This window comes from Condylura cristata, unplaced genomic scaffold, assembly GCF_000260355.1.
Source record: "Condylura cristata isolate star-nosed mole 26May11 unplaced genomic scaffold, ConCri1.0 scaffold00017, whole genome shotgun sequence".
NCBI lineage: Eukaryota > Metazoa > Chordata > Mammalia > Eulipotyphla > Talpidae > Condylura > Condylura cristata.
The window spans coordinates 35,016,593-35,036,911 of NW_004567118.1; the positions used below are offsets into that span (position 1 = coordinate 35,016,593).

General features: G+C 35.7%; 1 protein-coding gene across 1 annotated transcript in view; it reads right to left on the bottom strand.

Annotated features, from left to right (window-relative positions):
* Positions 1-20,319, bottom strand: part of EFCAB5 (EF-hand calcium binding domain 5) — a 71,012-nt gene that overhangs the window by 23,986 nt on the left and 26,707 nt on the right. Inside the window, exons 6-11 of the mRNA XM_004685146.2 lie at positions 18,231-18,330; positions 16,176-16,994; positions 14,213-14,290; positions 14,025-14,117; positions 5,498-5,712; positions 4,086-4,242 (exon numbers count right to left, since the gene is read on the bottom strand). Coding sequence (XP_004685203.1) covers positions 4,086-4,242; positions 5,498-5,712; positions 14,025-14,117; positions 14,213-14,290; positions 16,176-16,994; positions 18,231-18,330 — 1,462 coding nt within the window. The remainder of the gene's footprint in view (positions 1-4,085; positions 4,243-5,497; positions 5,713-14,024; positions 14,118-14,212; positions 14,291-16,175; positions 16,995-18,230; positions 18,331-20,319) is intronic.

The following is a 20,319-nucleotide window of genomic DNA, read 5'->3' on the forward strand; positions in this document are numbered from 1 at the left end:
AAACTGACAGAATTCAATGAGAACATTCCTGCCAAAGGTTAATAACTTGAATTTAATCATGAGAAACGAGACAAACCTAAAAGAAGTGTACACCAAAAACAGCATGTCTATAAACTTCATTAAAATCAATGAAAGACTGAAGAGATTCCTCATTTCCAAGTGAAGAAATAGCTATAATTTTATAATACTTGCCCAATTTTCAGTTTCTTTAGAAAACTAGAATGAGTGTTTTTCAATATATGCTTCTTACTGTTCAATATTTCTGGAATTTATTGACAGAATATGTCAACAAATGTTGAAATTTTAAAAGAGCTAAATGTCCCACTAAAGTAAAAATGTATACATTAAAGCAAATCTTGTTGTTTAATAGAAAATTAAAAGGCATAACCAACAAATGTTAATGAGCTATTCCATGAGAAGTAATGGGGAGAGGGAAGAATGATTTATCCCATTTGATTCTACACTATAGGTAAAGTCACATAGTCTACAGTTTTCTGTAAGTGATATTTCTACTCAATAGATTAGGCTGTATAAGATACAAATGAAAAGGGAAAAAAACAGATTAAAAGTTTCAAGTTGCCCCTTCTAGCCAGAAAACTTGCACTTCACTTACCATAGCAGAAACATTACTTGAAATCTCTAATTCTATGACTTTATTCTAGTTCACCCCAATTTCAATTTTTTAATTTTTTATAATTTTTTTGATTGAAGCAACAAGATAAAGTCATTTAAAAAAATCTGGGATGCAGAAATAAATTAGAAAGGTAGGAGAAAACAAACAAAAAAAAATAAACAGAACTGTTTGACAATTTGCCAACTAGCTAATGTATAAATTTAACGTGTTTTTCCTTTTTAGGAAGCTAATTCTGCCTTTTCCCCTCAATTCAGCAATTAGCCAGGTGGCTAGCAATATGTGTTCAGAATCACTTTTTATAAACCTAGCCTGGGAGAGAATAATTTGTTCTTCCTGCTTGCAGACATATTCATCTGGCAGCAGATCCTGCTTCCTCATTCTTATTTGCTGGATTTAACCTATTATTTTTTATACTTTTACCTATCTCTATTGTACCTCAATTGCATATATTGGAACTTCCTTAAAATATCATCCTTGGGTTCCTTAAATTCTAGAATTCACCATATCTAACTCCTTCACTTTAGAAATGAGGCCATCTGGATCTATAGAGGGTCAGTAACTTTCTCGTAAACGTGTGATCATTTAGTGAAAGACACAGCGTGGAAATCATTTCCGCTGGTGTCCTGTGCTATAAGTGGAAACTACCTAATTATACTTTCTAAAACTTCATTAAGTCTTTTGATGCAGTCTAAGACAAGTAACATAGTAGTATATATGTAAAGTTTGCAGAAAATATAGTTAAGGAAGAAACTATGATGATAAAGAAACAAGGTATATTTGAAGATCAATGACTACAACCAGTTTCTAAAGGGTTAAAGCACTTAACTAATCTTGAAGTTTGTTTTGTGTGTGTGTGTGTTTTGTTTGTTCGTTTTACCTCATGCATTATGTAGTTCAACAAATAGATATGTAGTTCAACAAATAGAATTCTTATATTCCAAAGCCACCCAATAAATCCTAAAACCCAGTGAAGAGCAAAATAATTTATACTGGGATTTATTTTTTAAAAGATTTATTTATTTATGCATACAGACTTGGGTACAGGCCAGAGGTGCCGGGTGGTGAGGAGATTCACCAGAGACAAAGTGGGGAGCAGACAAGCAGACTGACAAAGTACACTGCAGCAGGCAAAATAGGAGAGGTCTGCTGTGCCATATGGATCACCTCCAGGGCTGGGTCTTGAACTCACATTGAAGTTAGCTGTGGCTAGCTTGTAGTGCTGTGCCCTAACTCACTGCACCACTAGGGAGTGCCCTATACTGGGATTTGATTGAATAAAGGAGGGATCTTATTACATTGGAGTAGTAGTTTTTGAAAGGAAGTATTGATCACAAGAGAAAATACATAGTATAGGAGAAGAAAGAGTCTTCAAGGAGATAAGTTAGTAAATTCAGAAGAAACTTGCAAGCCAATCAGACTTGGGTGGTGAGTCAGACAGAATAAAAGAATAAATTTTTTTAAAAGAAGAAAAAATTAGCAGATTTTTGGAATGGTTTAAATTCTCTTAACCTCAAAAGTGAAGGTAGCCAGGTACACAGTAGACTGTATGTAGAAGTAAGGTCTTGAGCAAAGCACTCTGCAACATATTCTACTGCTCCTTGCTCTGATATCACCCCCACAATGGACAAGGATTCCAGTTTTCCTACATGTTTACCAGCATTTGTTACTTTGAATTTTTAAAATTATGATTACAGGGAGGGTGACATTCAGTTTGACATTCAGAATGACAGGCTTTCTCTTCTACAACCATGTCCTAATTTGTCTATAATCTCACTGAGAATCTCTGTTGAATGATGGTGACACTAAGTTGTGGATGTGGTTCTGTGATGAAAAAATCATAGTCATGTGTAACATCATTGGTTATAATGTTTGAAGATTGATCTTTAACATGTGATTATATTTGGTTTATTATTTTAAAATAAACAAATTATAGACTACATAAGTGACAAAAGCAAAAATAAATAAATGGGACTACATTAAGCTGAAAAGCTGCACCACAAAAGAATTAACAAAATGAGTAGGGTAAAAATATCTGCAAATCTACCTGATAAGGGGTTAATATCCAAAACATACAAGGCACTTATACAGCAACTGCAAAAAACAATTCAGTTTTTGAAAAAGTGGTGGAAGAACTAAATAGATGTTTTGCCAAAGAAGAAATATAAATGAAAAGGTACATGAAAAGATGCTCAACTTCATTAATCATCAGGGAAAAGTAAATCAAAACCACAGTGAGATAATACTTCACACCTGTAAGAATGTCTGTTATCGGGTCCTCCTTGGTGGCACATCGGGTTAAAGCACAGCACTAAGAAGCTAAAGCCACTTCAGTGTGAGTTTGATACCCTGCCAGTGAGGTGACCTACAAGGCACAGCAGACCTCTCCTGACCCACCCACTACTCCCTGCAGTAGTGTACTTCATAGAACTACCTGTTCTACTCCCACTCTGTCTGGTGAATCCTCTCACTGCCCCTACACCTCTGGCCTGTACCCCAGTTCTGTATGCATGAATAAATAAACCAAAAAAAAAAAAGAATGTCATCAAAAAACAAGTGATAACAAGGGAAAGAGGAACCCTTATGTACTATTGATAGAAATGCAGAGTGGTGTAACCACCATAGAAAACAATATGGAGGTTCCTCAAAACATTAAAAATTAAACTACTGTATGTTATGGTAATTCTACTTTTGGGTATATATCCAAAGGAAATGAGATGTCTGTGTCTCTGTTCACTGAAAAATTATTCACAATTGCAAGATGCAGAAACAACCTAAGTGTTCATTGATAGGTGAACAAAGGAAATGTGGAATATAATGAGAAAAAAAGAATCCAGCTATTTGCAATAACATGGAAGGGTTGTGAAGCCATTCTGCTAAGTGAAATAAGTCAAAGACAACAACAAACACTATATGGTATCATTTATATGTGGAAAATAAAAAAGCCAAACTCATAGAGAGTATAGAGGATGGTGGTTGCCAGGGGCTAGAAGTGGGAAGATATTAAGTCAAAGGATAACACTTCACTTATAAGTTAAATACATTCTGTATCTATGTACATCATGGTCACTATAGTTCACAGTACTGAATTACATACTTGAAAATTGCTCCAAGAGTAGATCTTACATGTTGTCACTACTGAAAGAAATAATTACATAAGGTGATAAGAGGTCTGAGCTAATATTATTATAATGAACATTTCACAATATATGTATATACAATGAACATATCATACACCTTAAACTTATACAATAATATATATTAATTATATCTTAATAAAGTTGAAACAAAATACAGGCATAACAGTAGGTGTAGAGCATTATCTCCTGGTTTTAGAACAAAACCAGGGTTTTAGCTGTATTCATGTCATAGTATGGGGAAAGTTGAAGCCAAGCATACCACAATTTAAGTGAAAAAACATATTTTTATCGTGAAAAAACTATTATATTTATACCTTTTTTCATAGATTCTTTTTCCATTCCCTCTTTATATGTATATAAGAGTTCATCAACTTCCTTCAGATTCAGAAAGCCTGAGCCATCAGTGTCCCACTTCTGAAAGAGGGATTCTAGGAGAAGTTCCCGTCGGACTCGGGAAGTCTTTTGTCTAGCCTACAATGCAAACAAGGTGACAAAGTACAGAAGACACACGTCATTGTGATAGCCAGCACCCTATATTTATTCCTCCAATAGTGCAATACTTTTTATGAAAACAATTTTATTTTGGGATTAAGCATGACATTAATGGGAAAATGAAATGTTTGATCCTTTAAATAGCACTCTTCTGTTTCACCTCTAAATCAGAAAACCGGCATTTTCTGCACTGGATTAAGACAATTAGAAAAGAAATACACTCCTCAAGAATCTATCTTGAATTCTTCAAGAATTCATTCCTTTCTCCTCCCTTGCTGGTTGTTCAGGAAAGTGATGCCCCCGTTGGTTGTTCTGCTGGGTTTCTTGGTGGGACATATTTTGTAATAGAGGGAGATGAATAGTGTTCAAACAATAAAAAATGTTTAAAAATTCTTTGTAATATTAGTATTGACCTAATGACCATTGGTTTTATTTACCTTTTAGATTTCTCACTAGTTTATTCTATCATTAGTAACCTCATGGCATGGGTTAAATCCATTTAAAGCATGCAGGTTTCAGGATACCCAAGATGCCCCTTGTTCTGCTTTGTAACAAAACTACAATTGAAGAGGCAACACTAGATTTAGATTATGAGGAGACACATAAAAGTTGATGAGATTACTGAATTTTTCTAGTGAATCTAATTTATATATTTCATATTGGGACATATAAATTGCTTAAATCAAATATGTGTGCATTTATCTATCACCCAAGTAGTGTAAATTCTCAGGAAGAATGTACTAATTCATACTGAGTGCACATCAGTGTAGATATATGAGTGTGTGTGTGTGTGTGTGTGTGTATCCAAGCCATAGTCATACCCCTGGGTATGTGCATTTCTCATGCACTCATATTGCAGACAATGCACACACTCAAACACACACTCACATCTTTCCACATACAAATATATGCTCCTCAGAATATGCTCTTCAAGCTACATTGAAGGAAAACAAAACTATACAATAAATCATCTACCACTATCAGTCACTTTACTGTTAGGCAAACAAATTCTCTGTACTATGAACTTAAAACATTTGACAATAAAGTGACAAACATTTGAAACAAAGTGATATTTTGTAAATTTTAAAAAAAGAGTCATATTGTGTATATATGCCCCATCTTCTTGATGTTACCTCAGTTAAAAATAATTTTTTAAAAGGAAATCATTAGGAGCAACTGAGGTTGAAAGAGTTACAATAGTAACTCATCTGTTTCATTGATAAATAATACTCACCTGTTCTAAGTGACTCATTCTCTCTTCTTTTGTTTCAACATAGCACCTCTTAAAAAAGGATGTGAGAGTCTCACTGACACTCAGGGGGGCATCTTCACCAACAAATGTCTCCAGGAGTTGCACAAATTGAAGCAGATTGAAAGAGACTCCATTGAAGGCACTCCTACCTCTTACTTCTTTGTAAGACTGAATATTTCTGATAAATGAGTGTAAATCTGTCAAGCAGGAAACACACACCAAACAGTAATGTGAACAATTTTCTCAAAACCTAAGGAAATTTTACTTTAATGCAATGGGCATCTACTTGTTTTTTCTTGTTGTGAATACATGAAATCATCATGAGGATAACACCCTCCTTCTTTATTTGTTTGGTAATACACCTCTCCCCCACTCTCAATTTAAATGAATCAGATGGTATTGAAAACCCTTCCCTCTAGCACTAAGGACACCCGCATGATAGAGGTTTGGCCAGTGATTCATATATGTCAGCATTATAGCCCATTATAAGTCAATGAGAATTATCCCACATTTTGGAGAGCTATTGGGAAAGAGTCACTCTTCTGTACTCTGATTGCTGAACTACTAGGACAGAGATTTAGAGATACTCTCAAGGACATCTTTACATAGGAAAGAGAAAACTACCTAAAACTGAACATGATACAGAGAAGAGGGTTGGAAAGCAGAGACAGTGTCCTGTTACGACTGCTCTTGGTTTCAGTTGTGCCTAAGCCAATAGCTATGCAAACTTGCTTAAATAAGCATATAAATAATAAATAACATCACTACAACCTCTCCCCCATAGTCTTGACTAATTTATTTGACATTTCATGTTATGTGAAGCATGTTTCATAAAATGTTAGCCCAGTGATCTGTTTGATTTATTGATTGATTCAATGTGTGTCCAGTGTTTTCCACATGAGATTTGACATGACTTAACAAAGATCACCCACACAATTAAAAAATAACATGTATGTAACTATGTGTATACATATGTGTATGTATATATTGTAGAATTTTTACAGATCTGTTGTAAGTTACAGGATGATATTTAAAGGACATCAATTAAAGGAAAGGATAATTTTAGAGATTTTCCCATCACCACTTTGTGTCCCCTTGTCTCTTTCCCTCCCTCCCTCTTTATCTCAGAGCCCTCAGGACATTTGTTGTCCTATAGTTTATGAAAGTATTTTACATTTTCGAGTTGTCTGTCATGAGAATATCCAATATTTGCTTTTATAGTTTTAACTTGTTTTGCTCCATGTAATGTTCCCAAATTCTCTCCATTTTGTTGAAAATGACTGCATTTCATCCTTTCTTGTGTCTGTGTAATACTCTACAGTGTGTGTCTGTACCACATCTTTTTGATCCATTTACCACTGAAGGAGATTTAGGCTGCTTTTATGTCTAGCTCTTCTTGATGGTTTCTTATTCTGTAAATATATACTCAAGAGATGGATTGCCAGGTTGTGTGGTAATTCCAATTTTTAAAGGTAAATCCAGATTGCTTTCAAGAATAGTTTAACCATTTTTCATTCCTACCAACAGTGTAATAGGGTTCCTTTTGCTCCTCATCCTCTTGTTATTAGGGATCTTTTTGATATGTGCCATTTTCACAGGGGTGAAGTGGATCTCATTATAGTTTAAATCTACACCTCTGTTATTAGAAGGGAAGATGAACAGTTACATGTTGTATAAGCATTTTTTTTCCAATTCAGTAGGGTGTCTATTTAATTGTCTTTTGCTGCATAGAATTTTTTAAACTTGAGGTAATCTCAATCATTTATTTTTGTTTTTAAATTCTTTGCTATATGGGTTGAGTTAAACTACTTGGAGTTCATTTTTGTTTGTCGTTTAGTGAGTAGTTCAACTTCATTCTTTCATGTGTGTCTTTCCAATTTTCCCAATAAATAGCCTGTTGTAGTAATGAGATTGTATTATCCCCATTTTATGGTCATAGATGTTTTATCATAATTAGATGCTAGTATACACACCTATTTCTCGCGTTTGGATTGCATTTCATTGGTCCATTTATCTATTTTTTGTGCCAGTACCACACTGTTTTTAATACTATTGAGTTATAATAAAGTTTAAAATTAGGAAATGTGACATCTCTGTTTCTCTCTCTCTCTTTTTAGGTACCTTTTGCAATTCAGAGCTTTTTGTGTTTCCATATAAATTTCAATTCTTTTTGTTAGTTTCTTTTAATACTATTGCTGAAATTAAGATGGTTACATTAAATCATATGTCAGTTTAGGTAAGATAATCATTTTGGTTATATTGATTTCCATCATCTATGCGCACAGAAGATCCTTTCATTTCCTTATGTCATTAAGTCCTCTAATCTTGTACCTTTCATTTTAAGTCTTTTATCTCCTTTTTAGGTTGATTGAGATATTTAATTCTTTTTAAAGTAATTACAAATTATTTTCTCAATTTCTTTTGGTTCTTATTTGTTCATATTTTAAAAAGCTATTAATTTTTCTTTTTAATAATTTGTATATATTTTTACATCGTTCTTCATTTTTATACAATGTACATTTTAGCATCTTGCAGCGTCCCTACCACCAATTCACCCATGCACCATAATCCCTTGGGCTCTTCCCACTGTTTTGACCCAATTTCTTCCCCTCCCCCAAGAATGTCTTTAATTTGTAGATGTCTGTTGATTTTGATTTTTACTTTGTTATGATTACTTCTCCCCCTGCTGATCCCTTATTTGGGTCCCCTACATTCCTCCTATAAGAGAAACCCATCATATATATATATTTTTCTTTCTGGCTAATTTCACTAAGCACGATCCCTTCCAGTCCCATCCATATTGCTGCAAATGGAATGAGTTTATCTTTTTGATTGTTGAGTAATATTCCATTGTGAATATATACCACATCTTCTTGATCCAGTTATCTATTTTTGGGCATTTAGTTTTTTCCATAACTTACCTATTGTAAATAGTGCTGCAATAAACATAGGAGAAAGGTGCTCTTTTTAATTAATATTTTTGTGTCCTTTGGGTAAATATCCAGGTGTGGATCATATGGGAGGTCTATTTTTAGCAAGTTGAGGAGCCTCCACACAGCTTTCCATAGTGGTTGGACCACTTTGCATTCCCACCAGCAATGTAGGAGGGTTCCTTTTTCTCCACATCCTTGCCAACATTTGTTGTTGCTTGTTTTTTTTTTAGTATGTGTCACTTTCACTGGTGTAAGATTGTTTCTTATGGTGGTTTTGACTTGCACTTCTCAGATTACCAGTGTTATTAAACATTTGTCATATGCCTGTTGGCCATTTGCATTTCCTCTTTGGAGAAGTGTCTTTTAAACTTTCTGTCCATTTTTTGACTAAGTTGTTTGAAAAAGCTATAAATTTTTGTATGTTGATTTTGTAACCTGCCACTTTGCTCCATTTATTTTGTTCTTTCTAGTAACTTTCTGATGGAATCTTTAGGATCTTGATAGTATATTATCTGCAAATAGTGGTAGTTTCACTCCTCCCTCCCGTCCCCTCCATTTGTCTAAGTTAAATAAAAGTGGAGCCTTTGGGCATCTTTATCTTGTGTATCTTGTGTTAGATCTTGTGGGAAAAGCTTTCAGTTTTTTGCCATTGAGTACTATAATGGTTAGTTTGTGATATATGGCCTTTATTATAATGAGGTAGTTTCCTTCTATTCCCATCTTGTTTAGAGTTTTTGTAAGTGGGTGTTGAATCTTACCAAATGCTTTCTTTGTATCTACTGATAGTATATAGTGTTTTTACTTTTGTTGATATGGGTATTCCATTAATTGATTTATAAATATTAAATCACCCTTGTATCCCTGGAATGAATCCCATTTGACCATGATGTATAATTCTTGTAATATTTGTGAATTTGATTCGCTAGTATTTTTTTTAAAGTTCTGTGTTATGTTCATCAAGGATATCAGCCTTCATTTTCTTCTGCTGTCTTTTTCTGGGTTGGATTTAAAAAAAAATGTTTGTATCATAAAATGTGTTAGGGAGGAATTTTTAAAAACAACTTTTAAAAACAACTTGTGCAAAGTGGGCACTAGTTCTTTAAAAGTTTAACAAAATAGGCCCTCCCTGGTGGTGCAGCAGGTTAAAGCACAGCATAAGAAGCTAAAGCCACTTCAGCATGAGTTTGATCCCCACTCCAGAGGTGATTCACATGGCGAGGCAGACCTCTCCTGACCCGCCCACTGCTCCACTCAGCAGTGTATTTCATCAGTTGGCCTGTTCTGCTCCCCACTCTGTCTCTGGTGAATTCTTGCATTGCCCCTGCACCTCTGGCCTATACCCCAGTTCTGTATACATAAATAAATAAATCTTTTTTTACAAGTGTGATAAAATATGTTTTTGGTAAAGTTTACTTTTTTATTTTCTTTTTCTTTTTTTTTTTAAGATTTATTTATTTGTACATACAGAACTAGGGTACAGGCCAGAGGCTCAGGGGTGGTGAGAGGCTTCACCAGAGACAGAGTGGGAAGCAGAACAGGCAGATCAACGAAGTACACTGCTGAGGGGAGCAGCGGGCGGGTCAGGAGAGGGCTGCCACGCCATGTGGTCACCTCCGGGGCAGGCGGGAATCGAACTCATGCAGAAGTGGCTTTAGCTTCTCAGTGCAGTGCTTTAACCCACTGTGCCACCAGGGAGGGCCAAGGTTTATTTTTTTTAATTGTTCTTTCAATAGCCATGTTTGTGCTCTGTCTGTTCAGCTTATCTTTTTCTTCCTGGATAATGTTGATCTAGGAATTTACCCATTTCTTAAAGGGTACTGAATTTGTTGGCATATAGTTAATCAAAGTAATCTCGCAATCTTTCGTATCTCTGTATAAATATCTGTAGCGATTTCTCTTTTCATTTGTGATTCTGTTTATTAATTTTTTTGCCTCTTTTTTTGATTGCTAAGGATCTATCTATTTTACTTACCTCTTCAAAAAACCAGTTACTAGTTTCACTAATTTTTTTTATGTAATAGTTTATTTTTACATCATTTTGTGCATTTTTTCATCTCAGTTGTAATCCCCGTGGGCTTCCTATCACCAAATCACCCATGTGCCATCACCATAGTCCAGTGCATTTCCCTCCCTCGACTGTTTTTGATCCTATTCCCCACTCCACCCCCATAAAATGTCTCTGGTATATAGCTGTTCATTATTATTATTTTCTCGCCTGGTCCGTTATACTCCTTCTATAAGTGAAACCATTGGCATTTTTCCTTTTCTTTCTGGTTTATTTCACTAAGCATGATCTTCTCCAGCTCCATCCATCTTGCTGCAAAAACATGTGTTTCTTTTTTTTGGTTGCTGAGTAATATTCCATGTGTATATGTACCACATCTTTTTAATCCAGTCATCCACTTTTGGGCATTTGGGCTGTTTCCATGTCTTTCCAATGTAAACAAAGCAGCAATAAACATGGGGGTACTGGTATCTTTTTGAATCAATGTTTTTGTTAGTTCCACTAATTTTTTTTTTGCAAAATCTTTTTGCTCTCGCATTTATTTCCAATCTTATTTTTATTATTTATTATTTATTTCCTTCTATTAACTCTAGGTCTTTTTTATTCCTCCTTTTCAATTTGCTTTGGATGTAACATTAGGTTGTTGGTGTGGATTTTTCTTGCCTTTTATCTGCAGTTATCATCCCCTTTAAAACTGTTTGTACTGCATCCCATAGATTCTGGCAACTTCTATAAAAATTTTTGTTCATCATAAGGTGTTTTTAAATTTCTGCTATTAAATAGCATATTGTTTAATCTCCATGTATACATAATTTTTCACATTTTTTTTTCTTTTTCAAAAAAATTTATTGAAGAAGCATTTGTTAAAACATTGTATATACAATCTAGAGGTATAGGATCATGCACTTCAGACATTGTTTCTACACTACACTTATCACTAAGACACCCATTTTTTTGGTATAGATTTCTAGATTTCTGGCATAGTGGTCAGAGAAGCTACTATCTAAAATTTCAATCTCTGAAGCTTTATAATGGACTTATATCCCAACTTATGGTAATTTTTTAAAAAGATTTATTTATGCATACAGAGCTGGGGTACAAGCCAGATGTGCAGGGGCCGTGAGAGGATTCACCAGAGACATTGGGGAGCAGTACAGGCAGATTGATGAGGTGCACTGCTTGGGGGGAGCTGCAGGAGTGTCAGGAGAGGTCTGCCAGCCATGTGGATCACATTTGGGGTGAGGGATTGAACTTGCACTGAGGTGGCTGCAGCTGGCTTGTAGTGCTACGCCCTTACCTATTAGGCCACCAGGAAGGGCCCATTATGGTCATTTTATTCTTGAAGTTGTTCCATATATGTACTTGGAAAGAAGTGCAGGCAGCGTTTTTGGGAGAAGTGGTCTAGCTCCTCATTGTTATTTTCTTACTTATATTTAATCTCTTTGATTTGTCCATTGTCATAAGTGGAGTATTAAATTATCCCAGTACATTTTGTTATCAATATCTCTCTTAAATTCTGTTATTCGCTTATGTATCATAGTGCTCCATCATCTGGTACATATATATTTATAAATGTCTTTTTAAAAATTGTTGTGTTAGATTTTTAGGCATAATACAGTGTTCTTCATTTATTTTTACATTTGTCATTCTTGATTTTTTCTTCTTTTGGTTGCAATTTGCTTCTTAAGTATCTTCCAACCTTTATTTCTAAGTCTATGCTTGTCTGTCTATGTAAAATTTTCTGTAAAAAACATAAGCTGGGGCCCTCCCTGGTGGCACAGCGGGTTAAAGCACAGCACTGAGAATCTAAAGCCACTTCCACATGAGTTCGATTCCCGCCTGCCCCGGAGATGACCACATGGCGTGGCAGACCTCTCCTGACCCGCCCACTGCTCCCCTCAGCAGTGTACTTCCTCGCTCTGCCTGTTCTGCTCCCCACTCTGTCTCTGTCTCTGATGAATCCTCTCACCCTCCGCATCTCTGGCCTGTATCCCAGTTCTGTATGAATAAATAAATAAATCTTTAAAAAAAAAAAACATAAGCTGACTTTGCACTTACTTTCCATGTAAGTGAAACCATCTGATAGCTATATATATATTTTTAAAGATTTATTTATTTATTCATATAGAGCTGGGGGGTACAGGCCAGAGATGCGGAGGGTGAGAGGATTCACCAGAGACAGAACTGGGAGCAGAGCAGGCAGATCAACGAAGCACACTGCTGACGGGAGCAGCGGGCGGGTCAGGAGAGGTCTGCCACGCCATGTGGTCACCTCCGGGACAGGCGGGAATGAACTTATGCGGAAGTGGCTTTAGCTTCTCAGTGCTGTGCTTTAACCCGCTGCGCCACCAGGGAGGGCCCCTGATAGCTATATTTTTCCTTCTAACTTATTTTGCTTAACACAATCCCTTCCAACTCCATCTATGTTGCCACAAATAGCATGAGTATATATTTTTGATCACTGACTAGTATTCCATTATACATCTTCTTGATCCAGTCATCTGTTTGGGGGCATATAGCTTGTTTCTGTATCTTGGCTATTGTAAATAGTGCTGTAATAAACATAGTCTTGATCTAATTATCCTATTGTTGATAAAAGATATAAAAGGGGCTCTCTCTGGTGGTGCAGCAGGTTAAAGCACAGCACTAAGAAGCTAAAGCCACTTCAGCATGATTTCGACCCCCCACCCTGGAGATGATCCACATGGCGTGGCAGACCTCTCCTGACTTGCCCACTGCTCCCCCTCAGCAGTATACTTCGTCAGTCCACCTGTTGTGCTCCCCACGCTATCTCTGGTGAATTCTCTCATCACCCCTTTACCTCTGGCTTGTACCCCAGTTCTGTATGCATAAATAAATAAATCTTTTTTTTAAAGATTTAAAAAGATAAAATATTTTTGTAGTAAAAATATGAGTAATTGTTGAAGCAATTACTCAATACATGGTTTAATCTAAGTGCTAAAAGCTACTCCTTTTTCTTCATTTACTAGGTATTTTTTATAAGTCTTCAAACACAAGATAGATTCTCACCTGTCTTACAGATTTGGATGTGGAATTACCAGAGAGAGGAAAGGTTGGAATAATTTTTTACTGAGTTCTAATATCTAATCTCTGATCCCTTTCATATATACATGGATTATAGCTTTGGGGAAGAGCTTGTAGCGTATTTATTAATGCATATTTTAAAGCATATGTTTAAATCTATCAGCTCATGGAAAAATTAAAGCAAGGACCATCCTCCTGCTGTGTCTTGGATAAGTTCATTCATTTCTCTTCTCTCTCCTTTTTTGAGATTTAATTATTTGTTGTGTAGAAAACTGGGGTATAGGCCAAAGTTGTGGGGGTTAAGAACGTTCACCAGAGACAGAATGAGGAGCAGAACAGGTGGATTTACTGAAATTTACTGCCAAAGTGAGAAGTGGATGAGACAGGAGAGATCTGCTGGGTCATATGTGGGTTAGCTATCACTGCTAAGTCCACCATGATAAATGGTGGACTTAAAGTCATCAATAAATTAAAGTCATCAATTGGATTGTGCTCTATCTTTCTTAGTTTTGGAGTTAACATGTACCTGAGAACCTGGCATTATTATAGATTGAATTTGCCTGTTCCTCATCTTCACTCTCTTCATACTTCATTCTCCAGTCACAAGTCGAAAGTTCACCTGTAAGTTACACATCCCACAACATAGTAAATTTAGCTTCATTTTCACAGTTTTGGTTCTAGAGTATGTGAAAACAGTATTAAATGGGGAGTCACCTGACCATGTTTTTCCTTCTATTTTTTGGGATTTGGGTTCACAGGATTTATCTTCATGGGCTTCCTTCTTGGCAGTTTCTAAAAGGCAAACAAAAAAAAATTAATCCAATGAATTGGACATTATCTATCTATCAAATATTCTGAGGTTAATCAATGAGATAGTTGTCTTGTATATAAAATACCAAAACCTTCATATCTGTTTTATGTTACTATCAACCACTTAACTTTGGTTAATGCGAGAACTATGTGACAAAAGCTATTTGATATATTCCAATTTAGCCATGCAAAATGAGGGCTATCTTTCCTAGCCTCCCTAATCGCCTAGGACTCACCGTATGCCTGCATACTGATCAATGAGATGTGAGTAACAGTGATGTAATACCTATCCCTTTTTTGCTCTTCAGAATGTGAGCATGGTGATAAGGCATATTGAAGAAGACACAAGATAGAAGGAACTTGAGTTACTGCTAATTTTAAGGGGCTGAGCTATCATACAAGTTTTGACTTTTTTTTTTTTTAAAGATTTATTTATTTGTGCATACAGAACTGGGGTACAGGCCAGAGGCTCAGGGGCAGCGAGTGGCTTCACCAGAGACAGAGTGGGGAGCAGAACAGGCAGATGGACGAAGTACACTGCTGAGGGGAGCAGCGGGCGGGTCAGGAGAGGTCTGCCACGCCATGTGATCACCTCCGGGGCAGGCGGGAATCGAACTCATGCGGAAGCGGCTTTAGATTCTCAGTGCTGTGCTTTAACCCGCTGCGCCACCAGGGAGGGCCCCAAGTTTTGACTTTTATGTGAGAAAGAAACTCTTGATTAAACATTTATATTGATATTTTGTTTGTGTGTTTTTAGACACCATGATTTGGGATTACTGCTAGACATAGCCAAACTTAAGTCCTCACAAATACAGCATCTTGAATAGTAACATCACTAATAATTATTAGCTGCATTCTTACTATGTAGGAGGAGTCAGAAAATAGCAGTCTTTTGCGGAGTAATAAATATAACACTGAAAAATTAAGATATTTCAAGTTAGTGAATGATAGTTTAGAGCTCAGAGTATAGGTTTAGAATTACAGAGAACTTAAAACAAGCAAAAACAACTTTATGCCTTACAGAGACCTTAAAGGCATTGAGGTTGGCTCTCAAAAATTAGAATTTTCAGGGACCTCCCTGGTGGCGCAGCGGGTTAAAGCACTGCACTGAGAATCTAAAGCTGCTTCCGCATGAGTTCGATTCCCGCCTGCCCCGGAGGTGACCACATGGTGTGGCAGACCTCTCCTGACCCGCCCGCTGCTCCCCTCAGCAGTGTATTTCGTCGATCTGCCTGTTCTGCTCCCCACTCTGCCTCTGGTGAAGCTTCTCACCGCCCCTGAGCCTCTGGCCTGTACCCCAGTTCTGTATGTACAAATAAATAAATCTTAAAAAAAAAAAAATTAGAATTTTCAACATAAAGCACACAAATTGGCATAGACAATTCAGAGGGAGAGTCCACAGAGTAAATATTTGAAATGCAGAGTGTTTATCTTAAATATGACTTTTAGAAAATTTTCTAGAGCATATATCTTTTATATGATTGAAAAAAAGCAAGCTGTATTTTATAGTTAAGGTAAAACTATAAAGTGGCTTCCAATCTGATGCACATCACATTTAAAACAACAGGGTTTCTACCAATTTTTCCAATAAAAATTTGCTTATGTAACATTATCACATTATTTTCCCTTACAAATGAACTTCTACTGTAGTTGTGTGATCAAAGTTCTAAGTGTATTGACAATACAAACTTTCTGGTATGGTTTTAGTTTATTGTCAAGGTCTAGACTCATGCTGAGTAGCAAAACATATCTGAGTTTGCATGACATGATATGCCAGAAAAAAATACTACTTGAAATAAGTATCTTCTGTAGAGATTAAAAGCCACTTTACAAAACAGGAGCTGAGGTTGTAAAATTGCATTATCACCTGAAAGGTAATACTTCTCACTATATGTTGAAACTTTGTCTTGCAGTTCAGAATTCACAAATGGCTCCGTTTCGTAAGTTTGCCCCCGAGTTCCCTCTTCCTGTGTAGGGACTACAGGGTACTCAAAGGGGGTAACCTCCCTTTCTTTACTTTCTCTTAAGATATTATCTATTCCTGATTGTGTAGATGAGTCTAAGTCCTGTTGCTTTTCTGGAATTGATATTTGTTCTGCAATTGACTCTCTGTGTGGTCCTTGTTCTATTACTGACTCTCTGTTTGTTCCTTGTTCTGCAATTGACCCTCTCTGTGATCCTTGTCCTGTTGACCTTTCAGGTTGCAATAGCACTGGTTTTGATTCTCTGTAAAGTTCTTGATCTGTAGTTGACTCGATCTGGATTCCTTGTCTTGAAGTTGACTCTTTTTGTGGTGGCCCTTGTTCAATAATTGACTCTCTACTTGATCCTTGCTCTTGAGTTGATCCTGTGCGTGCTTCTTGTTCTATCAGTGATTTTCTGTACTGTTCTTGTTTTTTAGATGACTTTCTGCCTTGTTTTTGTTCTTTCGTTGAAATTATGTTTGGTTCTTCTTCTCCAATTATCCCTCTTTGCTGTTCTGATAAGTGTTGTGGTAATGTTGGTTTCCTATGTTTATGTTCTGGAATTTCTAACAATTTCCTTTGGGTTTCGCTAGCATAATTTTTAGCAAGTAATGTATTCATCTCTAAGAGTGCTTTGTCAAAGTCTTCATAAATGTGCTTCTGATTATCCATGTCTCCCCAGAACTCAGGCAAGTCTATCTCTTCAAATTCAATGAATGGCCCTAATGCAAAAAACAAAGAATTCATTTAAATAATCAGTCTTAAAAGGCTGTCAGAGCTAGTAAATTAATGCAAAAAAGTACTGTGTACAGTGATTGTACTCATCAAAACAGGTATATTTCTTTAAGTAAATAACAGTTACCATTCCCTGAAACATAATAAAAAGCAAAAAGGTCCCAACATAAAAGATGCTCATTACTATAAACTAGAACATATACTTTCCTAAAAGGTATAGTTTTGGAAATGAACAGGATTCTCCTTTGATTACTTGGAGCATTGCGACTTGCTTACACTGAGAGAGGAAACAGAATTTATCCTCTACTTTTGATCCTCCCACATTAAGCATAGGATGAGGAAGGGGAAATAGGTCTTGCAACTTGAATTCCTTTTTCAATATTTACAATATCAAAATAAAAGCAAAACTATATATGGCAATATTTGACTGGGCTATATTTTTCCAAGATTGACTTTCTCCACCTTTACGGTCCCTCACATCTTTTTTATTCCTCAGTTCTTTTCCTACACAGCTCAGACATCTGGTTCAGAATTCTAGGGTAAGATAACATTTACCAGAATAACACCGCTAAAAAACAACATTGGTGTTCAGGACTACAGAAAGTGAGACTCATTTCATAAAACTGACTCCCTCCCTCCCAACTCATTTTGCACTGAATTATAAAATTATGATCCTGCAGTGTTCAAGATTACTTTATATATATCACTTACAGATTTTTAAGTATGCAGGTAATATATTTGTACATAGAACAAAAATATTGACATATGTTGGAAAAATCATCTATTAAAAAGCTTTCTCTTTTAAAATAAAAAAGATTATAATCTTGTTTGACAATAATATAAAAAAGATATTTTATTGTATAAGTTCAGTAGAAGTATGTAAATAAAAATGCGTAAGAGAAAGGAAACATTTTTCTTAGAAATCTTGGAATTGTAAATTAAAATTGGAATTCCTATTATCAACTTAATTTGCAAACAGATTATCTAAAGGTATATTCATTTCAATGAATTTAAAATTAAGTTCTGAGTTCACTCTAGATAACTTCTAGTATTGTAATATAATGAAAAGTGTATCTAGCAGTGGTGAAGACTGAATTTTGTGGGGAATGGACAACTAGATAAAGCTGTTGTAACCTAAGAGTGTGTTATATTAAGGATTCCAGGAAGATAGAATGACCTTGTATCACTCCAGCCTGAGCCTACTCCCTTCAGATGAAACTTACATTGTCTTGGGTTTCGGAGTAAACTTCTAAGCATTCTTGAACTTTGGTCATAGAATGTTTCCAGCAAGTGCAATGTCCTCTGCCGATCCAAAAACCCTACCTAAGAAGAAAGTTGACCATTAGTTATTATAGAGATATTAGTTTATATAGACACAGAATATGGTTTATTGACGTTTTATCATCACCACCACTATTACCATCAGGTAAATAAAAACTGCAGAATCAAAATCAGGAAAACTATATCTTATCTTTAGGCTCATACACTACTTCCCTATGTTGTATCATGTCAAAATGCTTTGCACTTAGTAGTGGCTGAACAAAAATTTGTTGTTACTGACTTAACTGCTAAATGCAATGTACATGCCCAGTTATCTGATCTGACTGATACTGGGTGGCAGGGAGACTAAACTGGTCCCAGCCCCTATGTCCAAATACTTTACCGGTTACTGTCTGCGTTCTACACCCACATGGACAATTGCAAGGCTGCTCAGGGTTAGAGAATAACAACAAAGGGATTTATTTAACAAACCAAGAAAACAAGTGTTACTGAGGTCAATAATGGCTGTTTACTTTATCCAAGGCTGTGTGTAGTACTGTCTAGTCCTATACAAACAGCACTGTGATGGTGTCTTCCTGCTGCTGAAGATTTGCAGCTCCTCTTGGGCATGTGCAGAGCTCCCTTATATACTTTTCTGTTGTTTCACCCCACATACAGCACTTTTCTGGGGTGTTCTATTTTCTACTAGCAAACCCCTCCAGGGGGCACTACCTGCAACAATCTACAGTCTTCAGCTACTGGTGTCATGACCTATATATGATACCTGAAACAGTTAAATGCCTCTTACTTGTCTTGTCCTTTGTTTTTTGCATTGATTTTATTTGGAGAAAAACATTTATTTACAGATAAGTATAGAAAATGATTCTGGTGTTCTCAGTACCCAGTATGATGATTGCTAACATCCTGTATATAAACTTTAAACATGTATAATTGATATTGTGGAACAGGTGTTCTTTTTAATATTGCTTTTACTTATTCAACATCTTATTCACACATATAAGAAAATATATATTACAGCAGTAGATCACCCCTTACCTACAGAAGAAATATTCCAAGACACCCAGTGGAAGCCTGAAACCATAAATAATACCAAGCCTTCTAAATACTGTTTTTTTTTTCCCTGTACACATAAACCTATTATAAAACTTAATTTATAAATTGAGTATAGTAAGAGATTAGCAATAATAACCAACAATAAAACTAGAACAGTAATAATAATATACTATAATAAAATTATGTTAATTTGGTGTTTCTCTTAAGATATTTTATTTTATGTAATATTTTTGGACCAAGGTTGAATCTGTGAAAAGCAAAACCACAGATAAGGAGGGGACTACTATATTTCTTTTAATTGCTGTATGGTATTATATAAAGTGAAAGCACTGTAATATTTATATATATATAATAGCTTATTTTTACATCATTTTGTGCAGTTTTTCATCTCAGTTGTAATCCCTGTGGGCATCCCATCACCAAATCACCCTGTGCCATCACCATAGTTCAGTGCATTTCCCTCCACCCACTGTTTTTGATCCCATCCCCCACTCAACCCCCATAAAATGTGTCTGGTATATAGCTGTTCATTATTATTATTATTTTCTCGCCTGGTCCGTTATACTCCTACTATGAGTGAAACCATTGGTATTTTTCCTTTTCTTTCTAGCTTATTTCACTAAGCATGATCTTCTTCAGCTCCATCCATGTTGCTTCAAAAGACATGTATTTCTTTTTTTGGTTGCTGAGTAATATTCCATTGTGTATATGTACCACATCTTTTTAATCCAGTTATCCACTTTTGGGCATTTGGGTTGTTTCCATGCCTTTCCAATTGTAAATAAGGCAGCAATAAACATGGGGGGAAAGCACCATAATTTAAAAAAATCCCTTTATTGGTGAGCATTTAGACTACTTCCAGTATTTGAATGTAAAAATAATGCTGTAATGGATATCTTTATACATTGTTCTTATATACATATGTAAATATGTACCTAAGATAAATAACTAGAAGTGTAATAGATTATATACTATGAG